Genomic DNA, 19,278 nt, shown 5'->3' on the forward strand with positions numbered 1-19,278 from the left:
ACATGTGTTCCTGCACAGGGCTGGATGGTCGCTGAGACAGAGATGGAAGCCAGGACACGGGAGCCCACCGGGCCCAGATAGGTACAGACAGCAGAGGCTCCTGTTCTGTCCTCGCCACCCACGAGGGTGACACTGCTTGTAAATGGTGGCTGTGCTCTCCCAGCAAGAAAAAAGCACAACTAAATCCACACTGCACACAGAGGCAGACAGAAAGCCTTCAAGTGGCTCTGTTTTCTGCTCCCTGCCTCGCCAGGTCCACAAGCAGAGAGGAGTGTCAGGCGCATGGCCCCGCTGTCAGGCTCCCCAGCGAGCTGCGGGCTCAGCAGGAGCTGCCCACTGACACACGGGGCACCCACTCCTCCCACCTTGGGAGCGGTCGCCAGACAGAGCCGCACTGGGTGCTGGTGTCATCCAGGGACCCCACACACTTCCTTAAATGTGATCCTGCTTCCCTCTGGGCAGCTGCATCCTCTCCTCCTACAGGACCGTCTGGAAACTTGGCTCTCAGTTTGCTCTCCCTTCTCTCCTCTGCCTGCCCCAAGCCCCTCTCTCTAAAACAGTGATGCAACCTTCTTGGGGTTATTTCTTGAAAATACTTGGCGGCCTCCATGCTTCTGTTTTCTTTAGCCAGGTGGTCAGGAGGGTTTACAAAGAATGCCTGGGCTCCCCCGCAGGTGCCGGCAGATGGGGTAGCAAATGGTCCTGTGCCTCCACCTGCTCTGGGAGGGAGTCTCCTGTCTCTAGGCCTGGCCCCTTCCTAACCCTCCACATATCCTGTTCTCCAGAGACTTCAGAACCCACTCCTGAGAACAGCGAAGCCAGGCACTTATGGGAAGACCAAATGCTGCCAGAACACGGATTGTCCAGGGATTACATTCCAGCATCTTATTAGGTATCTGGATCTGTTGGGAAAAAAATTAGAAACTACGTATAAAACGTAAAAATATTCAAGTATCAAAAGGTTATTTAGGATGAAAGTTTTAAAACAAGTCATCAGCAAGCTGCTACCACCAAGTGGAGGCTTTTACAAAAGTTGAGCCAGTCCACTGAGCTGAGAGGACAGAAATGGAGTCAGCTGTGCTGGGGCAGGGGCAGGGACACTTGGGGCAGGGAGTGTGTGGGCAGAGAAGCCAGAGAATTCCCGGCCTGTGGAAGCCAAACACGAGAGCCTGGGCCGGAAGGGCGGTCAGGATCGGGGGACGAGGTCGCTCTCCCTGGAGAAGGAACCCTAAAGTGCGTAGCCTGGGATTCTCTCCCTGGGGGTCCTGTCGCCCGACATTTCATGGGCCTTCTGAGCTGCCTTCCAAGGAGGACAAACACGGCAACAAAAGACCCATTTCTGCACAAAAATCCTTCTGGAAAGAAAAAGAAGAAAGGCAAGAATGGAGTCCAAACGCTCCCCAGTGCTGACTAAGCCTCTCCAACCCTGTTCTAAGTGGAGTGTGGTTTCTAAGTCAGGGAATGGAAGAGGCCCCACCCACACAGGCCTTGGCCCCACAGGATGAAGCAGCAGCGTTTATTCCAGATACAATAGTGAGGGAATCCGGTCACGTTCCCTCCTCCCCAGAGAGGGCACATCTCGACAAGTGATTCGGTAGAAATCTTTTAGACTCTATAAGTTAAGTTCATAAAAACCACTCCTTTCACCCTGTCTCCCAGGGCCAGGCCTGGACTCTGAGATGAACTGGCTTGGGGGCGCCCTCGGGTGGCCACATAAAAAACCCACAGTCTGAGGCCAGCCTGGGGCTCTCAGACCTGGGCGGGACCTGCCCAGGCCACCTGTCCTTCCGCTTTGGGCCGCTGTCTCTTGGCAGATGGCCTGACACTTGGGGGTGGCCCAAGGATGCCTCAGAAAATCTTGATTCCCACTCTACAGATGGCTTGATAAGCCAGAGGTTTCCAGGCTGTCTGTCAGCCTCCAGGAGATGGACTGGGACCTTTAGACATCGGTGGAGAACAGGATGCTCTGTCTCTTGCTGTCCAGGGCAGGGATGGCCTCCAGCCACAGGAAGTACAGCAGCACCTCGACCTGCCCTCGCAGAGTGGGGAAGAGGAGAGTGGCTCAGAGGGGAGCTCACAGCTGCTGGTGGGGAGGTCTTTGGGACCCAAGTCACCAAGTCCACCTTAGATGCTAGAAACCCCTGCTGGTGTCATGAACCCCTGACAGTGAGACGGGGGTGGGGTGGGGTCCTGACAAGGCATGACTTGTTGGGTGGGGGGTGGTTATTTATTTTAGAGACGCACAGGGCCTTTCTCTGTCCCCCGGCTGGAGTACAGCAGCTCCATCGTAGGTCACTGCAGCCTCTAACTCCTGGGCTCAAGCAATCCTCCTGTGTCAGCCTCCCAGATACCTAGGATTACAGGTGTGTGCCACAATGCCTGGCTAATTTTTCTTTGTATTTTTTCTAGAGACAGGGTTTGCTACATTGCCCAGACTGGTCTCAAACACCTGGGTTCGGTTTTCCTGCCTCGGTCTCACAAAGTGCTGGGATTACAGGCATGAGCCACCATACCCGAACACTTGGGGTGGTTTTAAGCCCCCAGCAAGGTGCACCAGCAGGACCAGGAGGTGGCCTGGCCATCCCCTATCACTCCCATCCATGCAAACCTAGGCAAGTCCCTCTCTCTGAATCTCAGCCACCACCACATACGATGCAAGTAGGAAGATGGGCAGGACTAGGGGTGGGGCAGGCAGAGGCCACCTCTGTCAGGCTGGGGTGGCATGGGCTGGAGACTGTCTTCCCATACCTGGGACATGATCTCCAAGGACCTGCTGTCGGTCATGGTGATAGGCTGGCTTGGATTGGCAGGGAGCTTGCTCTCCTTCTCGGAAGGCTGGAGCAGCGTGGGGCCAAAGACCGTGGCGAGGTTGTGCAGGGACATCTTATTGACTGCCTCCTCCTCTGCCACCCTGTAGAGGACCAAAGCAGAGGGTGTCATTACAATGCCACCACCAGGAGAGAGGCAGAGGGGCTGTGCCGTGCTGGAGTCCTCAGGGAGGGAGTGACCTCGACCCTGGCTGTGCTGCAAGCTGACTTCAGCCCTGGTACTTCTGGGTCTCAGTGGCCCAGGACAAGGGGCCAGCTCTGGGCTGGTGGGGAGGTTTTCATGATGTGGTTGGGAGGGAAGAGAGGGGTCCAAGTGCACTGCTGGCCGTGTCCAAAGCTCTGAGCTCTTTGTTAAGGCCACAGTGCAGAGGGAGGAGGGTGGCAAAGAGGAGAGGCAGGGGCAGGGGTGGCAGTGGTGCTAGTCCTTAGAAGCAGTGAGTTACTGCAGACAGGGGTCAGGGGAAAATGTCCTTGGTGCTGGGGGTCTGGTGGGAGCAGAGGGGCACCCCGCGGCCTGGGGACCTGGAGCCCCAGGCAGCTACGGGAGAGCTGGGCTACCTTTTCAGGTGGTCCAGAAGGAAAAGGAAGGGGAGCAGGTTGGCCTCTGGCAGGGACAGCAGCAGGTTGAGCATGCAGCTCTTCTTTGCAACTGGGTCTGGAAGAGCTGCAGGAGGCAGTGGGTTACTCCTTGGGGTCACAACGAGCCAGAGACCTCTCCGGAGGTGGTCACATGGAGCGCCCGGGACATGAGTCCTTGTGCAGTTTAGGCTTGTCATCATCGTCACACACACAGCGCTGGCCACCAGTAATGACCCTGCGAGGGGCACCTGTGTGGGGTGTGAACCACCTGAACGCCTTTTCTCTACCTCGCAGGGGTCAGCAGCACCCGGCAAACAGCAGCAGGAGGAGCCACTAGAGCAGCTGCTCATGGGCAGAGCTGCCCTTGGGCAACTCCTGCCACCACCCCCTCCCCAGGGGAGCCCGAGGCAGCGGAGGTTCGGCATGGAATGAAACAGGGGAGTGAGGGACACAAGGAGGTGGGAAGTAGGAGGGCCCCAGCCCCACCAAGTATGGAGAGACCCCCTCGTCGTCCTGGACACCACAGGGGCACCTGCAGGCTGGGAGACCAGCTCCTCTGTGCATGGGCCTGGGAGGCAGACCTGCCCTAAGGGTGATGCAGAGGCTCCAGGTGCTGCAGACGCCAGCGCCCACTCTAGACATCAGCCTCCAGGTTGACTAAGGGTCAGGTCATGTTTGAAACCATGCTTGGCTGCACCAGGACCCATGGCAAGAGCGCCTGGGCACCAGCGTTCAGCCCTGGTCCGCAGGAAGGAGGACAGCAGACTTTAGGACCCCACAGCACGGCAGTGCTGACCATTTCACCCACGTGGCCTCCTTGAGAAATACGGACGGGGAGCCCTCTGGGGATGGGCAAGGTCTTCCAGGACAGGCTCGGTTTTGGTCCCCTGCTTTCTGAGGTTGGGTTAAAATGCTGACCATGGCAGAGAGGGCACAGCTCAGGTTCCCACACCTCACTTTTCACAGCCTCCAAGGGCAGCAGTGCACATGGAGGAGACATCTCCCACGAGGCCAAGTCCTCTTTGCTGAGGACAGTTGCACAGGTAGTGCACTGCAGAAGGGTAACACCTTAGAGGGGGTGTCATTTGCATCATAGATGCAAAATTCACCGGTGAAGACTGATGTAGTTTGTCCCTAAAGTTTTGCTTTGATTTGCAGATATTTATCCATGGCAGTTTCCTGAAAGATGTCTATAGAAGGTTTTGAGGAATGGGAACCTTTTAATTTGCTACTAAACTAAACCCCAAGGGCCCATTATATGCCAGCGTGGTCCTAGAGATTCCATACTCATTCAGTTCCTTTTCATCATAGGAAGTGGGCATTATAATATCAGGTCCACTGTAAGAGGTGGAGGCTGGGCGTGGTGGCTCATGCTTGTAATCCTAGCACTTTGGGAGGCCTACCTGTGCAGATCGCAGGAGTCCAAGAGTTTGAGACCAGCCTGGGCAACACGGTGAAACTCTGCCTTTACAACACATACAAAAAGTTAGCCGGGCTTCGTAGCATATCCCTGTAGTCCCAGCTATTCGGGAGGCTGAGGTGGGAGGATCGCTTGAGCCTGGGAGGTGAAGGCTGCAGTGAGCCCAGATTGCACAACTATACTCCAGCTTAGGCCACAGAGCAAGACCTTTTTATTCTCAAAAAATAAAATAAAATAATAAAAAGAAAGAAAGAGAAAGGAACAGATCAATAGGTACAATAAAGTAACGTTTGTATAAAAAAAGCAAAAGAACATATTTGTTTATTTGGATATTTGCTTATGTTCATAAACTACCTCTAGAAAGATACCAAGAAACTGAATCTATTTGGTTGCATCTGAGAAGCTACAGGAATAGGGACGGGGTTGAGATGGTGCTTTCTGAATTTTGAAATATACAAATGTATTGTCTATTTAGAAATAAGTGGGCCAGGCGTGGTGGCTAGGCCGGGTGCGGTGGCTCTCGCCTGTAATCCTAGCACTTTGGGAGGCCGAGACTGGCAGATCACTTGAGGTCAGGAGTTTGAGACCAGCGTGGCCAACATGGTGAAACTCCATCTCTACTAAAAATACGAAAATGGCCAGGCGCTGTGGCTCACCCTTGTAATCCCAGCACTTTGGGAGGCTGAGGCGGGCAGATCACCTGAGTTCAGGAGGTCGAGACCAGCGTGACCAACATGGAGAAACCCATCTCTACTAAAAATACAAGATTAGCCTGGCGTAGTGGCGCATGCCTGTAATCCCAGCCACCCAGGAGGCTGAGGCAGGAGAACCGCTTGAACCTGGGAGATGGAGGTTGTGCTGAGCTGAGGTTGTGCCATTGTACTCCAGCCTGGGCAACAACAGCGAAACTTTGTCTCACAAAAAGAAACAACAACAACAACAACAACAACAACAAACCACACACAAAAATAGCTTCGTGTGGTGGTGGGTGCCTATAATCCCAGCTACTCAGGAAGCTGAGGCACGAGAATTGCTTGAACCTGAGAGGCAGAGGTTGCAGTGAGCCAAGATCAGGCCACTGCACTCCAGCCTGGGCAATAGAGCAAGACTCAATCTCTAAATAAATATATAAAATAAATAAATAAATAAATAATATTAAGACAAAAATCATAAGGACATTACATAAACCACGTTATGCCAGTGATTTTTTAAAATATCAAAACAGGCAGTTTTATAGAAAAATATAACTTCAGGCCAAGTGGGGTGTCTAATGCTTGTAATCCCAGCACTTTGGGAGGCCGAGGTTGGCGGATCACTCAACCTCAGGAGTTCGAGAGCAGCCTGGCCAACATAGTAAAACCCCAACTCTACTAAAAATATAAAAATTAGCTGGGCATGGTGGCACATGCTTGTAACCCCAGCTACTCGGGAGGCTGAGGTGGGAGAATCACTTGAACCTGGGAGGCAGAGGTTGCAGTGAGCCAAGATCACGTGACTGCAACAGAGAAATTCTGTCTCAAAAGAAAAATATAACTGCATAAAAACGAAGTAGGGAGAAACAGAAAACTTTGTCTAGATCTAGAACCATTAAAGGAATTGAATGTTTATTTTAAAATCTGTATCCCATCCCCTCAAAAATCTCACAAAAAGACAAAACCAAAGAAAAGCACCTGGCCCAGATGATTTTATAGACAGCAAACATGAGGACCTGACGGTCAGCTGGCAGTGGGATGAGGCTGACCCCATCCTCTGCTTTAGCCACGGGAAGCCTCCCGTGGAGCTGTAGGAGCTCGAGATGGCATTGCGTTTGGTGCATGAGCTGGTGCAGGAGGGCTGGGATGTCTGGTTGGATCTGACTTCTGACCTCTGGGCATGGAGGTCTCTCTGCAGAGGCCCGGGCCTGGGCACAAAGGGAGAGTGGCCTTCATTATCCCGCAGGGGCCTAAATGCAGACCGTGCATCCCCGGTGACCTCGGGGACCCTTCTCTGATCATCAGGATTCTCTTGGGACTCTGGGGTCCTTGTCCTGCTCAGGCATCCCTGCCCCACTCTCCTTCAGGGCCCTCGACATGATCTTCCCTGGACACGAGTCTGGGGACAGCTGGGTGTTGTGGGCCCCAAAGGGGTGACTTCCTGCTCCTGGGCCCCACAGAGGGTCCTTGTGCTCAGGGCAGTGGCTGAGCTGGAGGATGCGCTGGAACTCGGAGCACACAGCACTGGCTTGCTGTGGTACCTGTGCCATGAAATTAAAGGCAGTATCACCAGGAAGGAACACAGGGCTTGCAGGATCACGGAAAACCTTCTTAGTGTTATCTTGACACCACTGATGCCAAGTGTCCAGGTGCTTGTAGGATGGCCTGCCACTCAGTCCAGGGGCAGGAGCAACGGGGAGATCCCACAAGCAAAGTGAACTAGGGGATGGGCTGAACGGGCTCCAGGCAACTGAGCCCTACTGGCAGGTCCTCGGCCTGGGCCCGGACAGGAATGAGGGGCACAGAGTGCCCAGGTAACGGCTCCTGGGAGCAGTGGGGAACCGTCGGATGCTTGAACTCTCGAGAGCTGGGCTCTGAGCGTCCTCGTCGAGCTGCCAACTCGGCCAAAGACTGAGCCAACAGTTTCTTCTGTTGCCGGGCAACGCGCCTTTTAAACCTGAGGGAGTGGCTGAGCATGCAAAGAACCCGCGCGAGTGACAGAGCGACCTTAACAGATTAGCGCGGCAAGGTTGCCGGGCAGCGCATCTTTTAAACCTGAGGGAGGGGGTGCGCGTGCACAGAATGGCGCGAGTGACAGAGCAACCTTAACGGGTTAATTAGCGCTGCAAGGTACCCGTGCAAGATACCTGCTGGCAATGGCGGCCGGCAGACCTGGGGGGGGCATGCAAGAGGTATTGGAGGGAGAGACGCCGGCACAAAGGTCGCGGGAAGAACAGGTGCCCACAATGGCTGCAGATCTGCCCGTGGATCACTGAAGATTCCTGCTCTCCTGCTGAGGTGGAGATTGCAGGGAGCTGAGATCGCACTATTGCACTCCAGCCTGGGCAACAAGAGCAAAACTCCGTCTCAAAATAAAAAAAAAGAAAAAGAAAAAAAAGAGGCCCGGCGTGGTGGCTTATGCCTATGATCCTAGCACTTTGGAAGGTCAGGACGGACAGATCACGAGATCCGGAGTTGGAGACCAGCCTGGCCAACATAATGAAACCCCGTCTCTAGTAAAAATACATATTTAGCCAGACATGGTGGCACGCGCCTGTAGTACCAGCTACTCCGGCGGCTGAGGCAGGAGAATCATTTGAACCTGGGGGCGGGGAAGGGATTGTGATGCGCCGAGATCACGCCACTGCACTCCAGCCTGGGCAACAAAGAAATGATCTGTCTTTTTTTTTTTTTTTTCTTGAGACGGAGTCTCCCTCTCTCTCCCAGCCTAGAGTGCAGTGGCGCCATCTCGGCTCACCGCAAGCTCCGCCTACCGGGTTCACGCCATTCTCCTGCCTCAGCCTCTGGAGTAGCTGGGACTACAGGCGCACGCCACCACGCCCGGTTAATTTTTTGTATTTTTAGTAGAGACGGGGTTTCACAGTGTTAGCCAGGATGGTCTCGATCTCCTGACCTCGTGATCAGCCCGCCTCGGCCTACCAAAGTGCTGGGATTAAAGGCGTGAGCCACCGCGCCAGGCCGAGACTCTTTCTTAAAAATAAAGGCCGGGCACGGTGGCACTTTGGGAGGTGGAGGCGGGCGGATCACGAGGTCAGGAGTTGGGAGACCACCCTGGCCAACATAGCGAAACCCCGTCTCTACTAAAACTACAAAAAATTAGCCGGGCGTGATGGCCGGCGCCTGTAGTCCCAGCTACTCCCGAGGCTGAGGCAGGAGAATGGCTTGAACCCGGTAGGCGGAGCTTGCGGTGACTTGAGATCTCGCAACTGCACTCCAGCCTGGGTTACAGTGCAAACCTCCGTCTTGAAAAAAAAAAGAGAGACAGAGAGCGAGACAGAGAGAAAAAGGTTTATTATTTTGAGACTCCGTCTCAAAAAAAAAAAAAAAAGACAGAGTCTGGCTCTGTTGCCCAGACCAGAGGGCAGTGACGCGATCTCGGCGCATCACAATCCCTGCCCCGACCCCGGGTTCAAGTCATTGTGCTGTCTCAGCCGCCCGAGTAGCTGGTACTACAGGCGCGTGCCACCACGTCTGACTAAATTTGTATTTTTACTAGAGACGGGGTTTCACTATGTTGGCCAGGCTGGTCTCCAACTCCTGATCTCCTGATCCGCCTGCCCCGACATCCCAAAGTGCTGGGATGCGTGAGCCCCCACACCTGGCCACTATTTTTTCTTTCTTTCTTGTGTGTGTGTGTGTGTGTGTGTGTGTGTGTGTGTGTGTGTGTGTTTGTGTGTGTGTGTGCGTGATGAAGTTTCGCTCTTGTTGCCCAGGTTGGAGTGCAATGGTGCTATCTCAGCTCACTGCAATCCTGGCCTGAGCAGGAGAGCAGGAATCTTCAGCGATCCACTGGCGGATCTGCAGCCATTGTGAGGGCTTAGTCTTCCCATATCTTTTGTGCGCGCGCCTCTCCTTCCAGTACCTATCCCGCAAGCGTCCCCCAGCTTCCCCCTATCGCCAGCAGGTGCTGAGATCGCGCCATTGCACTCCAGCCTGGGGGACCAGAGCGAAACTCTATCTTAAAAAAAAAAGGATGAAAATTTTGGAAAAATATGGAAGAAACCAAATGGATTTTTAGCTCAACTAACTCGTAATTATTCAGTGTCTATTTTTTGCAAGAAACCATATATTTCATGTCTACAATCAGGGCCAGAGTGCCAGCTCTCAAGTGTGGGTGTTTCCGAAGCAAATTGAAGAACACAGGCATAAAAGTGCATTAAATTAATAAAATTTTTCTCTCTGTCTCTCGCTCTCTTATTTATTTATTTATTTATTTATTTATTTATTTATTTATTTATTTTTTGAGACAGAGGTTCGCACTGTCACCCAGGCTGGAGTGCAGTGGCGAGATCTCAGGTCACTGCAACCTCCGCCTCCCAAGTTCACGCCTTTCTCCTGCCTCAGCCTCGGGAGTAGCTGGGACTACAGGCGCCCGCCACCATGCCCGGCTAATTTTTTTTTTTTTTTTTTTTTTTGAGACGGAGTCTCGCTCTGTCGCCCAGGCTGGAGTGTAGTGGCGCAATCTCGGCTCACTGCAAGCTCCGCCTCCCGGGTTCACGCCATTCTCCTGCCTCAGCCTCTCCGAGTAGCTGGGACTACAGGCGCCCGCCACCACGCCCGGCTAATTTTTTTTTTGTATTTTTTAGTAGAGACGGGGTTTCACCGTGGTCTCGATCTCCTGACCTCGTGATCCGCCCGCCTCGGCCTCCCAAAGTGCTGGGATTACAAGCGTGAGCCACCGCGCCCGGCCATGCCCGGCTAATTTTTTGTAGTTTTAGTAGAGATGGGGTTTCGCTATGTTGGCCAGGCTGGTCACCAACTCCTGACGTCGTGATCCGCCCTCCTCTGCCTCCCAAAGTGCCACTGCGCCCGGCCTTTTTTTTTTAAGACAGAGTCTCGGCCGGGCGCGGTGGCTCACGCCTTTAATCCCAGCACTTTGGTAGGCCGAGGCGGGCTGATCACGAGGTCAGGAGATCGAGAGCATCCTGGCTACCACGGTGAAACCCCGTCTCTACTAAAAATACAAAAAATTAGCCGGGTGTGGTCGCGAGCGCCTGTAGTCCCAGCTACTCCAGAGGCTGAGGCAGGAGAATGGCGTGAACCCGGTAGGCGGAGCTTGCGGTGAGCCGAGATCAGGCCACTGGAATCCAGCCTGGGCGACAGAGGGAGACTCCGTCTCAAAAAAAAAAAAAAAAAAAAAAAGACAGAGTCTGGCTCTGTTGCCCAGGCTGGAGTGCAGTGACGCGATCTCGGCGCATCACAATCCCTGCCCCGACCCCGGGTTCGAGTCATTGTGCTGTCTCAGCCGCCCGAGTAGCTGGTACTACAGGCGCGTGTCACCATGTCTGACTAAATTTGTATTTTTACTAGAGACGGGGTTTCACTATGTTGGCCAGGCTGGTCTCCAATTCCTGATCTCCTGATCCGCCCGCCCCGACATCCCAAAGTGCTGGGATGCGTGAGCCCCCACACCTGGCCACTATTTTTTCTTTCTTTCGTGTGTGTGTGTGTGTGTGTGTGTGTGTGTGTGCGTGCCTGTGATGAAGTTTCGCTCTTGTTGCCCAGGTTGGAGTGCAATGGTGCGATCTCAGCTCACTGCAATCCCCGCCTGAGCAGGAGAGCAGGCATCTTCAGCGATCCACTGGCGGATCTGCAGCCATTGTGCGCGCCTGGTCTTCCCATTGCTTTGTAAGAGCGCCTCTCCTTCCAGTACCTATCCCGCGAGCGTCCCCCAGCCTCCCCCCATCGCCAGCAGGTGCTGAGATGGCGCCATTGCACTCCAGCCTGGGGGACAAGAGCGAAACTCCATCTCAAAAAGAAAAAAAAAAAAAGGATGAAAATTTTGGAAAAATATGGAAGAAACCAAATGGATTTCTAGCTCAACTAAATCGTAATTATTTACTGTCAATTTTTGCAAGAAACCATATATTTCATGTCCACAATCAGGGCCACAGTCCCAGCTCTCAAGTGTGGGTGTTTCCTAAGGAAATTGAAGAACACAGGCATAAAAGTGCATTAAATTAATAAACCTTTTTCTCTCTGTCTCTGTCTCTCTCTCTCTTTTTTTTTTTTTTTTTTTTTTTTTGAGACGTAGGTTCGCACTGTCACCCAGGCTGGAGTGCAGTGGCGAGATCTCCGGTCACTGCAAGCTCTGCCTCCCGAGTTCACGCCACTCTCCTGCCTCAGCCTCCGGAGTAGCTGGGACTATAGGCGCCCGCCACCACACCCGGCTAATATTTTGTATTTTTAGTAGAGACGGGGTTTCACTATGTTGGCCAGGCTTTTCTCCAACTCCTGATCTCCTGATCCGCCCGCCCCGACATCCCAAAGTGCTGGGATGCGGGAGCCGCCACACCTGGCCACTATTTTTTCTTTCTTTCTTTTGTGTGTGTGTGTGTCTGTGACAAAGTTTCGCTCTTGTTGCCCAGGCTGGACTGCAATGGTGCGATCTCAGCTCACTGCAATCCCCGCCTGAGCAGGAGAACAGGAATCTTCAGCGATCCACGGGCAGATCTGCAGCCATTGTTGGTACCTGTTCTTCCCGCGTCCTTTGTGCCCGCGTCTTTCCTTCCAGTACCTATTGCATGCCCCCCGCCCACATTCGCCTCCCGCCATTGCCAGCAAGTGCGTTGCGCGCGTACCTTGCTGCGTTAAGGTCGCTCTGTCACTGGCGCCATTATGTGCACACGCAGCCACTCCCTCAGGTTTAAAAGGCGCGTTGCCCCGCAACATAAAGGTTGCTCTGTTACTGGCGCCATTATGTGCACACGCAGCCACTCCCGCAGGTTTAAAAGGCGCATCGGCCGGCAACACAGCTCATTGCTGGCTTAGCCTTTGGCCAAGTTGGTAGCTCGACGAGGACGCTCAGAGCCCACCTCTCGAGAGCTGAAGCATCCGACCGATCCCCACTGCTCCCAGGAGCGGTGACCTGGGCACTCTGTGCCCCTTATTCCTGTCTGGGCCCAGGCCGAGGACCTGCCAGTAGGGCTCAATTGCCTGGAGCCCGTTCAGCCCATCCCCCAGTTCACTTTGCCTGTGGGATCTCCCCGTTGCTCCTGCCCCTGGTCTGAGTGGCAGGCCATCCTACAAGCACCGGGACACTTCACATCAGTGGTGTCAAGACAATCGTTCCGTGATCCTGCAAGCCCTGTCTTCCTTCCGGGATCAGCAAGCCAGTGCTGTGTGCTCCGAATTCCAGGGCATCCTCCAGCTCAGCCACTGCACTGAGCACAAGGACTCTCTGTGGGGCCCAGGAGCAGGAAGTCACCCCTTTGGGGCCCGCAACACCCGGCTGTCCCCAGACTCGTGACCAGGGAAGGTATTGTTGAGGGCCCTGAAGGAGAGCAGGGCAGGGATGCCTGAGCAGGACAAGGACCCCAGAGTCCAAGGATTTGATGATCACCGAAGGGTCCCTGAGGTCACCGGGGATGCACGCTCTGCGTTTCGGCCCCTGCGGGACAATGGAGGCCTCTCTCCCTTCGTGCCCAGGCCCGGGCCTCTGCAGAGAGTCCTCCATGCCCAGAGGTCAGAAGTGGGCGATACGCAGAGATCCCAGACCTCCTGCACCAGCTCATGCACCAAACGAAACGCCATCTCGAGCTCCTACAGCTCCACGGGAGGCTTCCCGTGGCTAAAGCGGAGGAGGGGGCCAGCCTCATCCCACTGCCAGCCGACCCTCAGTTCCTCAAAGAAGGGCAGTGAGGACAGACCTCAGGCTGTCTCTTCAGGTCACACTCAGTGTGCACCAGGGCAGACACTCGCCCCCAGGAATGGCTCCCCCAGATCCCAGGCCTCTAGGCCCCGTGGACGCAAGTTTCCCCTGCTGCCACGCAGGCGAGGGGAGCCTCTGAAGATGCCACCTCCCTTAGAGCTGGGGTTCCGGGTCACTGCTGAAGACCTGGACCGGGAGAAGAAGGCTGCGTTCCAGCGGATCAACAGTGCACTGCAGGTTGAGGCCAAGGCCATCTCGGACTGCAGACCCTCAAGGCCTTCCTACACTTCGTGCTCACTTGCAACAGGGGCTTCTGGTCTGCCTTCTGTTTCTAAAGCACCCAGTATGGATGCACAGCAGGAGGGACACAAGCCCCAAGACGGCCTGGGCCTAGTGGCCCCCCTAGCTTCTGCTGCAGGGGCCCCCTCTACAGCTCCTGTGTTTGGGATGCAGCACAGACCACCAGGCTCCCTCCTGTTCGTCTCCTCATTTCCCCTTCCTCCCACCTTTTTCTACTTCTGGGACTCAGCCCAGGTCCTCTGGCTGATTGCTACACCCTTCGGCTCCTCATTTCCCCTTCCTCCCACATTTTTCTACTTCTGGGCCTCAGCCCAGGTCCTCTGGCTGATTGCTGCACCCTTCCCAGCTGCAAGCATGGACGGAAGCATTTCTGGAGCCAGTTCCAGCCCCCCACCCACGCCCATGGAAATCGACAGTAGTGAGGCGGACGGAGCTCGGCATTCCGTCAGAAGAAACCCTTTAAAGAGAAAGGCCAATTGGTAACAGGGCATGAGGGGGCCTGAACACCAGGGCGCCCCCAGGCAGAGCACTTCCATGGTGACCACGGGACCTGGCACAGGGAGCAACTCTGTTGGGTGGCACTTTTGTTTTTTTTGTTGTTGTTGTTTGCCAGATGCCAAATAAATATTTTTATTAACTTTCTTTCTGTACTTCACTTTTGTGTCATCAACATTTATGGCATTAACCTAAACAGAAGCCTCAGTCAATTAAAGAATAGAAAAGATAAACATTTTTAGAACTGTAAAGCGTGTTCTAAGAGTTTCTTGGCCATTTTACTTTTCTTTTTATTTATTTATTTTTTTTATTTGAGTTCCCTTAGTATTTATTGATCATTCTTGGGTGTTTCTCGGAGAGGGGGACGTGGCAGGGTCATGGTATGATAGTGGAGAGAAGGTCAGCAGATAAACACGTGAACAAAGGTGTCTGGCTTTCCTAGGCAGAGGTCCCTGCGGCCTTCCGCAGTGTTCGTGTCCCTGGGCACTTGAGATTAGGGAGTGGTGATGACTCTTAACGAGCACGCTGCCTTCAAGCATCTGTTTAAAGAAGCACATCTTGCACAGCCCTTAATCCATTTAACCCTGAGTTGACACAGCACATGTTTCAAAGAGAGCACGAGTTTGGGGGTAAGGTTATAGATTAAGAGCATCCTAAGGCAGAATTTTTCTTAGTACAGAACAAAATGGAGTCTCCTATGTCTACTTCTTTCTACACAGACACAGTAACAATCTGATCTCTCTTTTCCCCACATTTCCCCCTTTTCTTTTCGACAAAACCGCCATTGTCATCATGGCTCGTTCTCGATGGTCGCTGTCTCTACAGAGCTGTTGGGTACACCTGCAGAAAGGCTGTCACTTCACACTTGGAAGGTTGCACAGCGGCCAGGCAGAGGCACTCCTCACTTCCCAGATGGGGCGGCCGGGCAGAGGCGCTCCTCACATCCCAGATGGGGTTGCTGGGCAGAGGCTCTCCTCAAATCCCAGACGATGGGCAGCCGGGCAGAGGCGCTCCTCACTTCCCAGACAGGGCGGCCGGGCAGAGGCGCTCCTCACATCCCAACGATGGGTGGCCAGGCAGAGACGCTCCTCACTTCCTAGACGGGGCGGCGGTCGGGCAGAGGCTGTAATCTTAGCACTTTGGGAGGCCAAGGCAGGCGGCTGGGAGGTGGAGATTGTAGCGAGCCGAGATCACGCCACTGCACTCCAGCCTGGGCAACATTGAGCATTGAGTGAGCGAGACTCTGTGTGTAATCCCAGCACTTCGGGAGGCCGAGGCGGGCAGATCACTCGAGGTCAGGAGTTGGAGACCAGCCTGGCCAACAGGGCGAAACCCCGTCTCCACCAAAAATACAAAAACCAGCCAGGTGTGGTGGTGTGTGCCTGCAATCCCAGGTATTCGGCAGGCCGAGGCAGGAGAATCACGGGAGCCCCAGGCAGGGAGGTTGCAGTGAGCTGAGATCATGCCACTACACTCCAGCCAGGGCAACAGAGGGAGACCGTCTCAAAAAAGGAAAGAAAGAAAGAGAGAGAGAGAGAGAGGGAGGGAGGAAGGAAGGAAGGAAGGAAGGAAGGAAGGAAGGAAGGAAGGAAGGAAGGAAGGAAGGAAGGCAGGCAGGCAGGCTTTTGTCTTTACTTTCCATCACATCCCTGGGGGACCATTTAAGCTGACGCCCGCAATTGCAAGTCGGGGATCCAGTGTCACCAAAAACAAGGCAGGCTTCACGTGCAAGTCTGGGCCGGCTTCTGACCCTAGCAACCCCACTTCCCGCGTGGGCACAGCAAGGAGGAACCTGGCCTCTAAGGCTCCCTCATGCGCCATCAGGAGTTCTGCTGGACACAGGTCCAATGGGCCATCCTCCAGCTCATCCTTCTCCATGTCGGGCTTTTGAGCCCGTCATAAATTCCTTCCCTAGAGTGAGATCCAGAAGAGTTTTCTCTAGATTTCCTTCCAATATTTTTGTAGTTTCGTATCTTATTTTCTCTAGGTTTCCTTCCAATATTTTTGTAGTTTCGTATCTTAACATTCACATTTAAGTCTTGAATCTATCTCGAAGTGATTTTTCTATATGCTGAGAGATAAGGGTCCAGTTTCATTCTTCTGCATGTGGCCATCCAGCCCTCCTAGTACCATTCATTGAAGAGAGTGTCCTTTCCCCAGTGTGTGTTTCTGTCGGCTCTGTCAAAGATCAATTGGCTGTGAACATGTGTCTGTCTTTCTGGGTTCTCTCATCTGTCCCATTGATCTAAGTGTCTAGTTTTATGCTAGGATTATACTATTTTGGTTACTATGCACTCGTCAAAAATTTTGTAGTTCTAATTTGCAGTGAAATGGGATGCCTCTAGTTTTGTTGTTTTTGCTGAGCATGACTTTGGGGTCTTTGAGCTCTTTTTTGGTTCTTTTTTATGAATTGTAGGACTTTCCAATTTTGTGAGTGATGACATTGGTATTTTGGTAGGGGTTGTATTGAATCTCTAGACTGCTTCGGGCAGTGTGGTCATTTTAATGCTATGAATTCCTTCCATGAGCATGAAATGATTGTCCATTTCTTTCTGTCCTCTTAAACATTTTCATCAGTGTTTTGTAGTTTTCCTTGTAGAAATCTTTCACCTCCTTGGTAAAATCTCTTCTGTGGCATACATTTTTCCATGTTGCTGCTATTGTAAATGGGATTGCCTTCTTAATTTCTTTCCCAACCAGACCATTATTGGTGTATAGAAATGCTGCTGATTTTCTTGTTGTTGTTGTTGATTCTGTATTCTGCAAATGACTGTATTAATTTATTTATCAAGTCTAGGGGTTTTCTGGTGGAGCCTTTACACGTTTCTAGATCCAAGATCACATCTTCATCAGACAAGAAGAATTCGATGTCCTCTTTTCCAGTGTGGATGCCTTTTATTGTTTTCTCTTGCCCGATTGTGTGATGTCGAATAGGAGTGGTGAGAACGGGCATCCTCGTCTTGTTCCTGTTTACAGAGGAAATGCTTTCAACTTTTCCCCATTCTATAGTAGGTTAGCTATGGCTTTGTCGTATCAGCTTTTATTATTTTCACGTACGTTGTTTTGTTTGTTTGTTTGTTTGTTTTTGTTTTTTGAGACAGAGTCTCACTCTTGCCGCCCAGGGTGGAGCGCAATGGTGTGATCTTGGCTCACTGCTCCCTCTGCCTCCTGGGTTCAAGCAATTCTCCTGCCTCAGCCTCCCAAGTAGCTGGGATACCTGGCTCATGCCACCACACCTGGCTAATTTTCGTACTTTTAGTAGAGATGGGGTTTCACCATGTTGGCCAGGCTGGTCTTGAACTCTTGACCTCAGGTGATCCACGCACCTCAGCCTCCCAAAGTGCTGGGATTACACGCGTGAGCCACTGCACACAGCCCAACCATTTTCAGGTATGTTTCTTCTATACCTAGTTTGTTTGTTACTTTTTTCAAGACATGGTCTCACTCTGTCTTTCATGTTGGAATACAATGGCACCATCATAGCTGCAGCTTTGAACTCCTGGGCTCAAGCCACTTCAGCCTTCTGAGTAGCTGAGACTACCAGTGCATGTCACCACAGCTGGCTAATTTTTATTTTTTTGTAGAGATCTATGTTCCTCAGGTTGGCCTTGAACTGTTGACCTCAATTGACCCTCCCAGCTCAGCCTTCCCAAAGCACTGGGTTGACAAGCATGAGCCATTGCCTGGCCCAGAGTCACATTTTAACATATATCTTCACTGCCAGGCTCAAGTTTTGGCAGTGACTGAGAACCCTAAGGGAAAGTGTCTGGTCAGGCTCGGCCCAGTCTGTGCACAGGAGGGGAATGGAAAAATGGCCCGTGGATGGTTCTTTTGGAGAACTGGCCAGACAAGCACTGAGATGCCGTTTCCTGGAGTACAGGGCCGTGCCATGTCCAGCCCAGCTGCCAGGTCCAGGGCCCTCGGCACCATCTAGTTTGGGAGCTCATCCAGAAGTGACCTCATTTACCCAAAGCAGCTGGTCTCCTTTCCAATCTGGTCCCATTTGAGAGATGCAACTGGGCCCTGTCTTCCAGGAAACCATTTCAGTGCATGCCTTTGTCCCCGCACTGGCTGGCCTCTCTGTACCGTGAGAACTTGGGTTATGCAAGGCTCTGCCTGTCAGCTGACCATCATGAAGCAGCTCTCTTCTGTTCCGGTGAGGCCGACTAGACTCCGACACCCCTGCCCTGGGTCTGACCATTCTCTCCTTCACCCAGAAGTGACCTCCAACCCGATCCTGTGCCCTGTCTTCTGGCAGCTGCTCTGGGGAAGGGCATTTTGGCCTCAAGGGCTTAGAGTGTCGTTTTCTGTTTTCTGTTTGTCTTTCCAGAGCTGTTTGGGACAGCCGATGCATCAGTCCAAGGACTGCTTCTTTCGAAGGCGATCTTTCTTTCAAGGGTGGGTATAAAAGTTCTTGTGGCTGGGCGCAGTGGCTCACGCCTGTAATCCCAGCACTTTGGGAGGCCGAGGCAGACGGATCACGAGGTCAGGAGATCGAGACTAAACTGGCTAATGCGGTGAAACCCCGTCTCCACTAAAAATACAAAAAAAATTATCTGGGCGTGGTGGCGGGCACCTGTAGTCCCAGCTACTCGAGAGGCTGAGGCAGGAGAATGGCATAAACCTGGGAGGCAGAGCTCGCAGTGAGCCAAGATCGCGCCACTGCACTCCAGCCTGGGTGACAGAGCGAGACTCTGTCTCAAAAAAAAAAAAAAAAAAGAAAAAGAAAAAAAAATTCTTGTGATATTTGTGTATGAAATCAGCCTTCACTACATGGATAGGACCAGCACGCTTCCGTGGCACGACTCTACAATCTTACTACATTTTTTTTTTTATTTTGTATTTTATTTATTCCTTTTTAGACAGAGTCTCATCACTCTGTCGCCCAGGCTGAAGTGCAGTGGCGAGATCTCGGCTCACTGCAACCTCCACCTCCTGGGTTCAAGCAATTCTCCTGTCTCAGCCTCCCAAGTATCTGGGACGACAGGCACACGTCAAAACGCTCAGCTAATTTTTGTATTTTTAGTAGAGATGGGGTTATGCCATATCGGTCAGGCTGGTCTCAAACTCCTGACCTCAGGTGATCGACCTGTCTTAGCCTCCCAAAGTGCTAGGATTACAGGTGTACATTTATTTATTTATTTGCGATGGAATCTTGCTCTGTATTTATTAATTTATTTATTTGAGATGGAGTCTTGCTCCATCACCCAGGCTAGAGTGCAGCGCTGCAGTCTCGGCTCACTGCAACCTCTGCCTTCCGGGTTCAAGCGATTCTCCTGCCTCAGTGTCCTG

At 52.7% G+C, this 19,278-nt stretch overlaps 2 protein-coding genes across 2 annotated transcripts; one reads left to right on the top strand and one right to left on the bottom strand.

Moving 5' to 3' along the window:
* Window positions 1-1,896: 1,896 nt before the first annotated feature.
* Window positions 1,897-6,394, bottom strand: LOC129468226 (breakpoint cluster region protein-like). Its single transcript, XM_055253495.2, has 4 exons — window positions 4,811-6,394; window positions 3,387-3,655; window positions 2,749-2,911; window positions 1,897-2,029 (listed from the first exon to the last, which is right to left on the bottom strand). The coding sequence occupies exons 1-4, from the start codon at window positions 4,883-4,885 to the stop codon at window positions 1,940-1,942; spliced, it is 597 nt and encodes a 198-aa protein (XP_055109470.1). The 5' UTR covers window positions 4,886-6,394; the 3' UTR covers window positions 1,897-1,939.
* Window positions 6,395-7,675: 1,281 nt separating this feature from the next.
* On the top strand, window positions 7,676-14,133 carry LOC129467519 (putative POM121-like protein 1). Its single transcript, XM_055252034.2, is given in 4 exon segments — window positions 7,676-7,756; window positions 9,400-9,444; window positions 12,466-13,725; window positions 13,807-14,133. Coding segments are annotated over 4 exon segments (1,554 nt in total). The 3' UTR covers window positions 13,975-14,133.
* The last annotated feature ends 5,145 nt before the right edge of the window (window positions 14,134-19,278 follow it).

This window comes from Symphalangus syndactylus, chromosome 18 (genome assembly GCF_028878055.3).
Source record: "Symphalangus syndactylus isolate Jambi chromosome 18, NHGRI_mSymSyn1-v2.1_pri, whole genome shotgun sequence".
Taxonomy (NCBI): domain Eukaryota; kingdom Metazoa; phylum Chordata; class Mammalia; order Primates; family Hylobatidae; genus Symphalangus; species Symphalangus syndactylus.

Bases quoted from the DNA above. Each gene is read 5' to 3' on its own strand.
- LOC129468226 (XM_055253495.2), bottom strand. From the start codon at position 4,885: ATGTGTTGTAAAGGCAGAGTTTCACCGTGTTGCCCAGGCTGGTCTCAA. The intron at 2,912-3,386 runs GTAGCCCAGCTC...GGTCCTCTACAG, and splicing joins CTTCTGGACCACCTGAAAAG to GGTGGCAGAGGAGGAGGCAG. The intron at 2,030-2,748 runs GTATGGGAAGAC...CTGCGAGGGCAG, and splicing joins CCTTGGAGATCATGTCCCAG to GTCGAGGTGCTGCTGTACTT.